Genomic DNA, 15,066 nt, shown 5'->3' with positions numbered 1-15,066 from the left:
CTTCAAATGACACATTTTCTTTTCTCACTAAAATGACTGAATCATTTAACCTACAAAGTAAAATCCTAACTACCTAACAACTAATCTTAGTGTTAACTAGAAGCTAGCCGAAAGTGCCGTTAAAATAATGCATGAGTGCAAATTAACAAATAGATTTGAATTGATTCAAGTTTTTATTAGAATCTATGACACGACTCGAAAGTATTATGTTGGGATACGCTACTTATTATAATGCAATAACACATTTGTTAATTACATCAGCACAGTATTCAAAACAGAGATGGAACCTGGAACCTCTCCTGCAAAATACGTCACAATATCTCTTCTCATTTTTGCTTAGCTGAAATGACAGCAATCTGAGATAAAGGTACAACTGTAATTCTAGAACGATAGCTTGGTTTAAATGCTTATCCAAGATATTTTTTAAAAGGTGGTAAATGAGGAAAATATCAAATCTAGGTTGGCTAAAAATAAATGTCTGTGAAACAAAATGTTGCAATTGTTAAAAGAACTACTACAAAGTAAGCATTTACGGGAAGGTAAAAGCTACTTGGAAAGACCAAAATACATATAATGAATCAAAGTATATAAAATACAATAACTGAAATCCAAGATGATTCTAAAAAGAAACAAAAAAGATTATATGCCCCAAAACATAGAGTCATATCTAATATTTAAGGGAAAGGTTGTTAGATAACTAGCATTATTTGGTAAACATTTTATTCTATTAATAGTAGGGACACAAGTAGAATTCCAAATAGAATTCAGATTAACAAACAAAAAAGAATGGAGAATTAAGGATTAAAGCAATATGAACATAACCCATCAGTACTGTTAATGAGTGTAAGGATGTAAAACCCATTCTATTAATTTAAGATTAAAATTATTATGCTATCTTGAAATAATCTATATATTTCATTTAAAATTCTGACACCACACCTCTCAGTCTATGCAAGAACAGTTACTAGATTGGATTCAAATCTGCTAGCTGCCCTGTGAACAGAAAATGTGAGAATTCTAGAGGCAGTTCATTAGAAATGTGGTTAGGATGCTGTTGCTACCAATTCCTTCTTCCCCTTCGGGTATCTCCCATTACAGCATATTTCATGGCTACCGTGTGAAGGAAGAAATTGGTAAAAAAAAAAGTCATATCACTCTATCAAACATCATGAGAACTCCATCAAACACTGTCCTTGATTTATCCCAATGTAGTTAAATTCAATCTAAACACAATGGGGCAAATAGGTTTTATTTTATGTATCTTGATAAATATTTGTAATGCACAAATAAAACTCATTCAACTTTTTTTGCTCGGTAGAATATTGCCATATATACAGATTTCAAACCTAAATGTAGGAGATGACCAGGCAGACCTCAAAGGTGGGGTCAAATGCATCATCAGTTTGGAATCCTTATACAGCCACAAGAGACCTAAGGTCAGCCTCCTGTGAATTCCTTTGACTCTTATCTAGCGCCAATTTACCTTGACTGTTAATAGATCAAATTCTTGTGTATAAATAGCATGGAATAAACTTTTAGTGCTTTGAATTCAACTCCTATTTTCTGCTTACCTGTGCCCAACAATAAAGTTTCATTCAAATTATTTTATAATATACTGTACTTGGTAATTAACAGATTGTAATTTATGGTAGATACTTCTTTCTGATATGCTCTGTTGCAGTTTATGAACCATTAAAAAGCAACTTCATAGTGTTTTCTTTTTAAGTCTCAAGATGTTGAATATATCTTTCCTTAAAGTAGGGGTGTTTTACTAAATATCATTCCACATCCATGGCATTCAGTATTAGTTCTTCCTACACTGAAAATTAATTAACATTTACCCATTGCAAAGGTAGATGAAATGAGAGAGGAGAGGAAACAGTCTAATCAGAAAAATAAAAATGGTTCATATGGATTATTATGAAATCTAAAACAAGATTTACTTTCATAGAATTACTTAGTGTAGAAAGATGTGAGCAAGGATTCCACTTATCGAACAGAATGCACACAGAATGAGATATTGATAAACATATAATGTATTAATATGTTATAGGATAAAATAATAAAAAATGACAGTACACTGCTATGCAAATGAAATTGTGTGCTAATATTGTGTAAAGACAATGCATTTAATCCAAACCACAATTAATGCAGTGGCCACAGAATAATCTCCCATGAGGATAAATGAGCACTGATTTACTTCCTCTTTTTTCTCTAATTAATCAAAGAATTAGAACTCTGCTGCTGACATGACTTGGCAAAACAAGGATGTCAGACAAAATTAGAATATGTTCTGCTTTTATCCTCATTCAAACAAGATCCTTCTTTTTTTTTGGCATAATGGGAGATGACTTTATTATTTCCACCTTAAACAAATGGGAATTTGAAATCTCTATGGATTACTCTGAATCGCTGGAAAACTAACCTTAAATCCCAATTTATTTTCTGCATATTCCTGCTTTAATTGGTATACTGCACTTATCTCTTTGGTTTTTATCTGGAAACAATGCTTGAGGGAAACCCAGGATAAAATGCTCAAAATCAGGCACAATCAACTTTGTGGATTGTTGAGTGAAGAGGGATTGTCTTAGGCCCTATATAAAATATATAATATAGTTTATATATATAAAGTATATGTATAAATAGGGTTAAAAGTTTACAATCTTGTGGGGCTGCATTATTATTTCTCCAGGGCCACCTGCGGCTCATAAGCTGCAGTTTTGGAGACGCCTGCTCTAAATGATGAAAATAAATGAATAAAAGATAGGGCAATAACTTTTCAAAAGGTATTTTAAAAAAGTAATTACTTTACTTTTGGGAAGTAGATTTAAATTAGTTAGTGACTCTGTAACTGATTTTTTATAAGGTTCAACTAGAACTTTAAAGGCAATATTTGAAGAGAAGGACGAGGGGGGACGTGATAGCAGTGTTCCAATATCTCAGAGACTGCCACAAAGAGGAGGGAATCAAGCTATTCTTCAAAGTGCCTGAAGGCAGGACAAGAAGCAACAGGTGGAAACTAATCAAGTAGAGAAGTAACTTAGAACTAAGGAGAAACTTCCTGACAGTGAGAACAATTAACCAGTGGAACAACCTGCCTCCAGAAGCGGTTAATGCTCCAACACTGGAAGTTTTTAAGAGGAGACTGGACAGCCATTTGTCTGAAATGGTATAGGGTTTCCTGCCTGAGCAGGGGGTTGGACTAGATGACTATTATTATTATTATTATTATTATTATTATTATTATTATTATTATTATTATTATTATTATTATTATTATTTGCTTACAGTTAGAGAAAGCACTTCTTTTTGCAGAGGAAAATTATTTTTCCCACTCTTGCCCACCCTCCTAATAGTTTTATCAATTTTTTAATCTTTTGTTAATGGCAAAATAAACAGTGAATGAAGTAGCAGTGGAATACTAATTTTTTTTAACTGATGCAAGCTATCAATTAGAAATTGATGCACAATATTTTTGTGTCTCATTCTCGAGAAGTGTATATCACTGTTATTATTAGATCAATTAACTACTGTATTATTTATGTACCCTACAAGAGGGGTTTTTTTGGAAGTATAATAAATGAATGAGCATCTGTGATACTATAAAGACCATATGTAACAAACTGCTAGTTGGACTTGGGTGGTATTTTATTTAATGTAACTTCTACATAGGCAGAAGTGAGATTGGAAGATTGACTTAGCCATAATTCGGAAAGCTCATCTCAGGACATGGCATTTTTATTTCACGGGAATTATATCACTTACTTCTTCAAACTGATAGCACAGCCCTATCAAGCTCTCTTGGTGCATGGCGTTTACCCAGAGACTATGCTTAGAGTATACACAAGGATTATGCTCAATATGGCCAACTTGAAAATAACACAATCAATGTCAATAAATGATTTTGGGAGCAGGGTGGGGTAAAGAAGAAAATGTTACTTTTGCATGCAAATGGCAAAAATTAAACCTAAGTCTAGAATATTTGCTGGTGCAGGTTATTTCAAGAACAGATTTTATGCAAAGAAAATAGGGAACATATGCATATTTAGTTTTATTTAATTTAACTTACTCTTTCTTTGTGCTGCCCTCTCTTACTTTTTTCTTTCTTTTCCTTTCTATGCAGGCTTTCTTTTTTTTTCTTTCAAAAAAAGCATTAAAAAGGTGCTTTTGGAGGAACATCAAACTTAGATTAAGTAATTAGCTATTGATTAAGACCTTTCAAATAAAACTGGTTTAGCATTAGTCTTGACAATAGGTTTTTGGAAGTTCCATCTTATTATAGCATAGGAATTAAGTATGATAGTGAAGGTTCCTTCTCCAAGCTTGTGGGTTGGTTTCCGAACGTTTCATTACCAGGCTAGGTAACATCTTCAGTGATGTTTAGGGTTTCTCCTAAACACTGCTGAAGATGTTACCTAGCCTGGTAATGAAATGTTCAGAAACCAACCCACAAACTCGGAGAACAAATCTTCACTCTCATTCTACACCTGAGCTACAGATAATCACCAATATTGTGAATTGAAGTATGTTTCCTTCAATTCTGAAAAGGATTCACACCTCACATGCCATCTGCTGGAAATCTCTGTATAAATAGGGCATGGTATTCTCCCCTCAGTGTGATTGCAGGATCCCATGTCAAATTATAGATCACACTGTAACCAACTGTAAGCTGAGGGCATATAACGGGTCCAGTTTCTTATTTTTTAATATAAACGATAATGTGCTTCAGTGATTAGATGGCCTAGACCAGGGGTAGGCAACCTTGGCTCTTTTATGACTCGTGGACTTCAATTCCCAGAATTCCTGAGCCAGCCATGCTGGCTCAGGAATTCTGGGAGTTGAAGTCCACGAGTCATAAAAGAGCCAAGGTTGCCTACCCCTGGCCTAGACATTGATATTTGAACATAGATCTTTTTAACATTTATATTTTATTGGGTTCTACTAATCTAGTTGAAATGTTAATTTATATTGCTATGACATGTATGACATGCTATACGCTAAATAAATAAATAATGTTTCCCTCAAGATTGCCCCATTAAAAAAAACATGCATTCTGATCTTTGTGTGTGGTTTACCATAGATACAGTAGAGCAGATGCATTAGTATGATTCAAAAAGGAAAAAAAAGAATATACCAGTGAGAATGATAAACCTTGTTGATTTTTTAAAGATGATAAATATGATCCAAACATTCCTGTTTCCATTTTAAATTTTTTAAAAGTTGAAGTTCAGATTCAAGAGAGACTAATATTAGCATGGTGAAAGCCAAGGCGCATCATACTTCATTTTAGAACAATGAAATATAATAATTATAAAGTACATTCCAACCATTCTTAAAAATACTTGCAAACTGATAACTATTGAAGAATGGAAAATTAGCACCTTTTTATTTTGCATTAAGGTGAATTATGTAAAATGAAACTGAAGGATCTCCATTTGAGAGAGTCTTAAAACTGGAATATTCAGGCCTTGCAAATACAAGCATACTTTCAGAAAACAAAGTTAAATGCTGAAAATAAAAATCATAATAGAACGAGCACTTATATGCAAATATATGCACCAAACTATGACCATGTTATTTATTAATTTAATTTAAGGTACGATAGAGTGGGTAGAGAAATAATCTCAGTAAGCTTTCTATCTTAAAGCAGGCATTTAGAAATATTCAATCATAATAGGATTTTACACGTACACAACCTTTACTGAGATAATCAGATATATTTAAGAGCTGTGCCCACAGACAACAGTAGAGAAATATGTGCTTAGGAAGATAGTTTTAGTAAACATTAACTTCAGAGTGAGTGAACAACATAAAAATCAACAACAACAACAACAACAACAACAACAACAATAATAATAATAATAATAATAATAATAATAATAATAATAAAGTGATACCTTCAGCCAGTGGATCAAGTGTGTGGATCATAAGTTGGAATATGCTGTTCCTCATTACACTATTGTGCAGAGATGCAGAACTTCCACCCCTTTGGAGGCATGGTTTAGGCTAAAGGAAGGAGGAAGAAAAGATTTCTGAGCATAAAATAGGGGAAAAATTGCTACAAAATAGGATATTTTAAACAACAGAAAGAGACAGACATTTGTTTTCAACTTACTCTGCAGTAGAATGTGTATCTATAGCTCATTTGCAACCTGAATTAGAATAATGGGATTGCCTTTTCATGAAGTCAATTAAAAATTCAAAGAGGTAATGAACAAAAACATCATTGTACTAAAATGACTTCATCTCGTGTGTAATGAATGTTGTGAGGAATGATAGGTAAAGGCTGTGATGTACCTCGTCATTGGTATAATAGCACCTGAGGTAGTATAAATGCAATAGCTGTCTATATCATAATTATATTTCTGTAATTATGTCTGTAGGAATAAAAATCCATTTTGCGATTCTATTTTTATTTTTCCATTCACTCATTCAAACCATTTTTCAGAGACTCCTTGGGCAAGTCCCTACAGTTTTCTTTCCTATAGATTTTCAGAAGTGGTCTGCCACTGCCTCCTTCTTGCCTGCCTCCAGCTTTCATCCCATACACACTCAAACCTGGTCGCTCTGAAGATTTTCAGTTTCATTTCAAGGCTGAAGGGTTAACAGTATCAAAGGAATGTAAATAAAGCAGGGGCTTGCCTACAGAGGTTGCTTTGAAATAGGAATCAGCAGAAGAAACATCCAAAGCAAATCCAGTGTCCCAAAAAACAGATCAGGGTTGTCCACCAGTCCAGAAGTTCAAGCTTTCTCTCATAAACATCAAAGGCCAGAGATCAGCCATTGTTTCTAACAAAGACAGCATGGTCAGAACTGCTTTTTAAGTAAGGTCGCAGCCTCTAATACCCTTGCCTGGTGAGGAGCCTAATACAGTGGTGGAGAACCTATGGCACGGGTGCCAGAGGCGGCACTCAGAGCCCTCTCTGTGGGCACGTGCGCCGTCGCCCCAGTCCTAGGCCTTCAGCTGGGTTTTATAAAACCTTTTCACTTTAGGCCTCCGCTGCCGTGTGCAAAAAAAAAAAAGGTTCAATCAATCAGTCTCCTGGGGGAAAAAAAGATCTCGCAAAGTTGGAATTGATTGATTGAACTTTTTAGTCCCACCCAGTCTGCCGTTACCACCGCAGCCACGCCCACCATATGGGCCACACCCACCCAATTGGCATACCCAGCCAATGGGCCACACCCACCCGGCACCCGACGATGCATAAGTTGGTTTTGGGTTGCAGTTTGGGCACTCGGTCTCTAAAAGGTTTGCCATCACTGGCCTAATAGAACTTCTTCGCTCTGCTGTCGTCTATTCATTATTGAGTGTGGGTGCAAAGATGCCAAAATCATCTTCATCTGACTTCTCCATCTGGCTTTGCAGTTAAGGCGGGACTAGAATTCACAGTCACCCAATTTCTAGCCTGATGCAACAGAAAATGAGCGCATTTGCATAAGGTCTTTAATTTTTTTTCTAATCTTGCTAGTTTAAAATACATACTCTCATCTCATTTTCTGTGGGCCAAGGTTATCTGGATCTCAAATTTGTCTCCCTTGGTGGTTTTGCTTTCAAAACATTATCTGTGTCTTATATAAAAGAATCTGGAGCAATTAGGTTTCCTGGGTTCCAGACTTTAAGGAGCCAGGGTTAAATAGTATAACTATTAAGCCACAATTCACTTTTAAAAAAACATACAAATCAGCAGAATAGCAGCCAAAGCGTAGGTTTTTTTAGCCAACAAAAGTTGGTGGGAGGTTTGCTTGTTTTGTCTCACAACTGAAGACTGATGAATAATGGAAGTTTATCTTCTGTGAAAATGAAAATGTAAATTACTTATTTCTTATCGTTTCTTTTTTCCTCAACATATTTTGAATTCAGATTTTCTACTTTCCTATCATATCTATGTCCAATTCCCACTTCTGTGGTACTTATTATATATTTGTAATTAATACAAATTGTGTTTTATAATTTCATGTTTTAAAACAGGGAAATGGGAAAAAGACAAAAAGGAGGCAGAAGAGAAAATTATAGAAAAGGCAAAAGGAAGAAAAAGATATAATAGGAAAACACAGGGGAGAACAGAAATATAAAAGATAGTCAGGGTATGTGTATAATATTTTTCAAGAATATAAGGCTACCAGATTTGGTCTGCAAACCTCCAAATGACCATAAAATGGGAGCAAAAAGCTGAAATTGTTTGTTTGATTTTTGGAGGGGGGGGGAAATCTCTTGTACAAGGATAAATGAATCAGATGATTTCCATGCCAAAACAGGGCTAGAAATTATATTAAATCTGGTATGAAGAATCAATTTTATTGAAGAAACAATATTCTGATTCAATGTATTGCCTCAAAAGGAGGCAAGAACTTGACAATTATTGATATGTGTGAGGTCCAGAATGGATTAAGAGAAACTGGACAAAACTGCTTTCTTCAGATCTGCTAGAACTACTTCCTAGTATGAAGAAACAATTTACATACACACATAAACAATTTTATTACAAATTTTAAGAAAAATTAAAAACCAACATAAACTAATATACAGTAAGAAAAATGAAGAGGAAAAGAAATCAGGAAATTGCTAAAATTGCAAAAGGAAAGAAAGAAAAAAGATACAAAGAAGAAGCTTTCAATATTCTTTACAGCAGCTATAAATACAGGTATAAATTTACTTCTTTCTCTATGGTTACAAATAACTCCCTTCTTTCTATTATCTAACCTGTTTTATCAACAAAATAAAACATCAAAAGAAAACTCAAAACAATAGTTATTTCCCTGGAGCCAACCAAATAGTTCATTTCACCAAATTGTATTTACCATACATTCTTTCAATTTTCAATAAAAGTTTGTACATATTAGAATTACACATTCATCATTTCAAATTCTGACTTAATTGCTCTATACCATAAACTTTTTATCCTACACTAGCACTGATGATGTTACATAGTTGGGTAATAAAATGTCTACAAGAAAACAAGCAAGCTCAGAGAACACCATGGGCCCCTTCATGTCAACCCAGAGCTGCAAATATTCTCCTTTGTTGGCCTTTTTATCCATTTTGTCAGGTAACTGTAAATAGGAAAACCACTGCCAGGTATATTCTACTGCTATTATTTGTTCTCTTGATTTGTTTTTAAATTCACTTGATAGTTTTCTAATAAGTTCTAGTACCATTTATCTGCTCTGCCATTTCTCTTCTATAAAACATGTCTTGAGCTGAGATCCATAAAAGTAATTTTGGTCACAACCTGGATTTATATCTATTCTATATTCCATATTCTCAATATGACATGTCTAATAAAATGATTTTTAAAGTACATATCAATTTTAACTTTATCATAGCATAAATATTCATGCCACCCATGGTTATGGTTAGGTTATGACTTTTTAGGTTATGACTTTTGAGTCCACATTGTAGCATATTTATTTTGAAATAACATATGTTATTCATATGTATGTTATTTCAAAATAAATATGCTACAACATGGACTCAAATCAATGTTAAGAAGGGAGAAATTAAACTTGCAACTGTTGGGGAGAATTTCTGTGAGAAAAACAAATGTTTAACCAAAAATGATATTTTTGTTTCAAAATACTTGTTCAGCAACATCCATTCCTTCCTCCAGACCAAACAAACAGTGAAATAAAATTTCAAATATGGTAAACCCAATCCTCCTCTTTCCTTTACATCTTTTACCATTTGTGTTTTTTTTTCTGATGACAAAGCAAGTATTATTTGAAACAAAATATCATTTTTTGTTAGACATTTGCTTTTATCACAGAAATTCTACCCAAGAGTTGCAATGTTATTTTCTCCCTTCTTAACATTGATTCCAGTCCATGTTGTTTCATATTTATTTTGAAATAATATACAATTCATATCTGTTATAACAGCCAAGAATTTTACTTATTTGATCTTATAATTTTATATTTTTGTTAATAGCTTGTTTGATTATTAATCTTGAAATCTGTTAATATATCAAATCCTTAATTTTTCCATTAATGCTTTGACTAATCATATCATCCACAAATGCCATTATCAGTTTGTGTTTTAACATTAACACCCATAATTCTCTAATCTTGTCTTATGTCTATATTCAAGATCTCAAGAACCAAAACGAACAAAAGTAGAGACAGTGGTTATCCTTGTCTTGTCCCTTTTTGAATCTCACAAGGTTTTGTTAGTTCTTCATTAACAATTATTTGTGCTTTCCGAGAAGCATAAATCAACCTTACCCATTTAATAAAATTATTTCCAAGATTCATGTGTTCCAGAACTCTAAACAAAAAGTATCCAATACAAATTGTCAATGGCTTTTCCTGCATCCAAAAATATAAATGCAGCTCTTTTTTCATTATGTTGCTCCAAGTATTCCAGAATATTCAAAACATTTCTAATATTACCTCACAGTTGTTTTTTAGATTAAAAAAACTTGCATTGAACTTCTTGAATAAAATCCTATAAAAATGTTTTCAAAGTTTTAGCCAAAGTCATAATAAATAGTTTGTAATCATTATTGAATAAAGATATTAGTACAGTAGTTTCTTAAGTCAAATCTTGTCCCTCTCCAGTTATTACTTATATTAGCCTCTTACAACTATCAGGTATCTTTTCATTCTGCAAAATAATATTCATTATTTGTTGTAATGTTCATCTTCAGGGATGATAATTCATCAAATTAACTTTTTGAAGTGGCAATTATCTATCTGAGAGAGCTGGAAATAAAGAAGAACTATGCAAAACAAAAGAATTTTGAATTTGTAGATAAAGTGGAGAGGTTTTTGCCATACAAGTTGTAAAAAAGAAAAGAAAGTGATATTAATCTTAATAAAAGGGAATACTGTAATAACAGGTAATATGAATAAGTGAAAAGTGTTTCATCAATATTATACTACTTTATAAAAAGGTCAAGAAGTTCAAACAACTGACCTCTAAAGGAGATGAGACATACTGTCTTCTTTGTAGTTTTCTGCTTGAAACAGCAAAATTTATTTCTAGTCAGCAACTGATCTGCAATACTTTAGAGGACAAATGTTCTTTCATTTCAGTGTTCCCAAATAAGAGCATTTCTTCAGAAGCTGAGCTGGTTATTGACAATTATATGTAAAAAGTTCTACTTTCAACACAGGATTTTTCAAGTGGCTGCTTAGTTTCCACCCATTGCTTCTTGTCCTGCCTTCAGGTACTTTGGAGAATAGCTTGACCCCCCTCTTCTTTGTGGCTGCTCCTCAAATATTGGAACACTGCTATCATGTCATCCCTGGTCCTTCTTTTCACTAGACTATACATATCCAATTCCTGCAACTGTTCTTCGTATGTTTTAGCCATAGTTGATTAGGATATTAATTTCTGCTTGATTGTTTGTCTGTGTTAATCTCTGCTTCTCTGGATGTTGGAGATGGTTCTAAGATTCTTTCTTAGCTTTTATTGTCTCTTTTGAATGGTGTGTAAATATAGTTTACTCTACCTGTGTATTGATGGCTGATTTGTCTGAATGCAAATTCCCTAGCTTTTTTTAAAAAAATTAGCTTTGTCCAGGGTGTTCACAGTTTCTCAGCTGCCACTATAGTTGAGTCTGTCCATGAGTTGTGACATTAAGGAATTTTCATTGCGTCTTCTGACTGCTAGTTGGTGTAAATAGATGCCTTCTGCTAGTCTACTATCTGTCTGTCCTAAGCAATGGCCACACTCCTTACACTCTATGTTATAGATGACTCCTCTTGTTTCTCATGGGACCACCACTCTCACCACTCTCATGGTAAGACTGTAATGCAACATCTAGACCCTATAGCAATTCCACACGTACAATCAAAAGTTGAGAACTACCAAGGGGGAAAAACTACACTCCATCAACACTAGTGAGGCAAGCTACTGTATATAAACAGGGAACAAACCCCACATTCACTTGTGCTGATGATGTTACCTAGTCAGATAATGAAAAGTCTGCAAGCAAATAATCAAGCTCACCAGATCACCAAGAAGTCCACAGTTCAACCCTGAGCTACATAGTATATATTCTAGAGGATACAACTGGTTTCTCTGTAAAGAGAAAAAATAGGATAAAATACAGGAAAGGGGGATTTCTCAGTTTAGAGTTGGAAAGCAATTACAAAAAAATTTGTACGGGGAACCTTTGGGTAAAGATTTATCTTCTGCAAAAGCTTGTCCCATTGTATTATCTAGCCTTCCAGGTTTTAGATGAAGACAATTCAACTTTGGACCCTATGTTCTCCACTCTAATCTTTAGTAATAACAAGAAACGCTAAGCAAATAAAAAATTTATTGAGTTTAATTCCAATAAAGTAAATCATTTATACCTATTTTTCCTACTGAAGGAGCAACTAAATAACAAACGTAATGGTCATAAAAATAATCTATAAACACATCTCACTTGAAAGCAACACTTGTTCGCTTCTTTCAGTATTTTAACACAGATGCACAGATAATTGCTCCATTTTTTACATATATCACCAAATAGCACTTTAGTAAAATAGCAGTTCACTGTAAAAGACTGTACGTTGGATAAATTAAATACCTCTGCTTTTTTAACACAAATTAAACATCTGGAAACCATTATCTAATTAATAACTATGATAATCAGGACTAAGGACAGGACAAACATTTAAGAGCATTAAGGTCCCAACAAATCATGCCAAATTTTGTTTCATATTAACAAAGCAGGAGCTTAACATATTATCCTGTAACAAGTCTACTGCAAAGAATCACAGTATGTCAGAAAGATTATATGCCTGTTTCCCAGTTGAATTGAAGCTCCAAGTTAACTGAATTCCAGATTTATTGGAGCTACAAATTTGTTTAAGAATTGATACTCTTGTCTATGAAACCTCACTTTTTTTATTCTAAGATAGGGCTGCAGAGCCCAAACTTAACAAAAATTGTTTTAAAAAGACCATCTCGTTTTATCGTAAAAAATAAACATTGTTAAACATTTTATAAAGTTTGACTTCTAGTTTGCCATCGCAACTACCGCGGACGCTGGACTTTGACTACAACCAAAGAACCAACAATGCAGAAGATAACAGAAGAAGTGGAACAATCAAATATTAAGACAGAGGACTCAATCAACCAACAAATACAGTTAATGAAAAATCCAGAAAAGGGACTTACAACATTGAAAATGGAAAAGACTTTCTATATAAATCAGAAGAAATTTGAGAAAGAAGAACAGATTGAATGGAAGATAAACATATTAGGGCAATTATGGGGAATTGGAATAATAGGAAGACAACTTTATGAATACAAATGGGCTAGTCCTTCCCCAAAAATGACAATTAAATGGTCTCCTTTATTTCAAGTAACATATATAATAATAGAAGACCTAAGTGATGAGCTAAAAGCACTGATATGGAAGCCTAGTTGGCAAAAGAAGAAAGCCAGAATAAGGCTGAAGAAAATTGGGGTTTTGATTTATTAGAGGAGTTTTCATATTATTAATTAGAGGGTTAAAGGGAGAAGTTGAGATAAGGGGAATTCTGGTCATTAGATTTAAAATATTTGGAAATTAGTTGAAAATAAGGATTTTATCTGTTTAATATTTAAAAATTAGACCTAAAAGAAAAAATAATTATTATTATGAATATGTTTGATTTATTGATTAACCCAGGTAATATATACAATGGTTTTGATTTATTAAAGGGTATATGATATTACTAAGTAGATGATTTAATATGGTGGGAAATAGATAACTTTTAGGAAATAGAACAAGATTATATTCAAATAGATAAAATGTGTATTTTGGATATTAGATTCTGTTATAAACTGAGATAAGGGAAATCTTGGTTACCTAAAACCTGAATATTATAAATATCAAAGATTAAATTGGAATATTGATGGGAAACTAAAAATTGGGGAAAAAGATTGAATGTAAAAATAATTAATATACGTACAAGCTAAAAATGTATTGATAAATGTAATAATGATGTTTTTACTGAGTTGATATAATAAGAACTGTATCAGCTTAAATATGAGACAGTAAATGTTAAGGGAAAAAGAGAGGAAATATTTGATGTTGTAACCTGAGATTTGTACTGAAGATTTTGTTATCGAACTATTGATTAACCCAGCCACCACGTTGCTTTTTAAATACTTAAATATAAAATTGGAAAATAAAATATTATTAAAAATTTTGTTTATAAAGTTTGCCACAATCTGAGAATACTAGCTTTACAGTCTCATCAGTTTATAGATATACACACACATGCTAATTTGTGTGTGCATGTGTGTGTGTGCGCGTGCACACATTTGGGGAAAGAAAACACATAATACAGGTAGTATTATTTATAGAAAACTATTTCTTGCCTCATTTAAGGAGCTGAGTGCACATTTGCACAAAATGTGTTCTACTTCCATTCTGAGAATTACAGCTTTTTCAGTGATTAGTGATACAGCAAGGGATTTATCCATCTATCCATTCGTCTTCATATAAATAATTAAGATAACAATCTTACCTATATGGTTTAGTAAAGCAAAACATTGAAAAATATTCTCAAAATCAAAAACATTACATAAACCTTAATAACAGGTATCATAAACATTCTCAAGAGACTATACAATGAAGTAGTAACAAACAAAGCAAACAACAAACAGAAGAAAAGAAAAAAAAGTCCAATGTTAAAGTGATAAAACATCTTTATAAGGTGAACTATGGATGTCAATATATTTTACAATTGTAGGAAAGTAAAATAAGTAAATTATTAAAGCTCCCATAGTTTTGTGGAAAAATATGTTTCCATAATCAGATTCTAAAACCCAAAATTCAAGCCCCATTGTTCAGTCCTGGACATTCTAAAGGTTAACAAAAATGATGGATGATTATTTTTGACTTCCAATATCTTTTCCAAAACCATGTCTGGGGCATTAGCAGTGTTTTGCAAGGTGGCTTAAATAACAGTAATCTTGGAGCCCCTGAAAGCATTGGATTTAAAAATAAAAAAAATAAGATGTTCACATAGGCTTCTCCAGACAGATTTATTAAAAAGGAAAGGGTTATAGAATTCCTCACAATTGAACATTTCACTTTTAGGATTCAATTTATCTCTCACTTTGCTAGGGCAAATTTTTCT

The 15,066-nt window shown here is 33.0% G+C and overlaps 1 protein-coding gene across 1 annotated transcript in view; it reads right to left on the bottom strand.

Annotated features, from left to right (window-relative positions):
- Positions 1–15,066, bottom strand: part of SLC24A2 (solute carrier family 24 member 2) — a 63,660-nt gene that overhangs the window by 29,264 nt on the left and 19,330 nt on the right. The window contains exon 2 of the mRNA XM_015825096.1: positions 5,898–6,006. Within this exon, the coding sequence (XP_015680582.1) occupies positions 5,898–6,006 (109 nt within the window). The remainder of the gene's footprint in view (positions 1–5,897; positions 6,007–15,066) is intronic.

The sequence above is a fragment of the Protobothrops mucrosquamatus genome, unplaced genomic scaffold (genome assembly GCF_001527695.2).
Source record: "Protobothrops mucrosquamatus isolate PMUCROS unplaced genomic scaffold, P.Mucros_1.0 scaffold2481, whole genome shotgun sequence".
NCBI classification, from domain to species: domain Eukaryota; kingdom Metazoa; phylum Chordata; class Lepidosauria; order Squamata; family Viperidae; genus Protobothrops; species Protobothrops mucrosquamatus.
The sequence above is the reverse complement of the archived record's forward strand: the minus strand, read 5'-3'. Positions and strand labels throughout refer to the sequence as shown.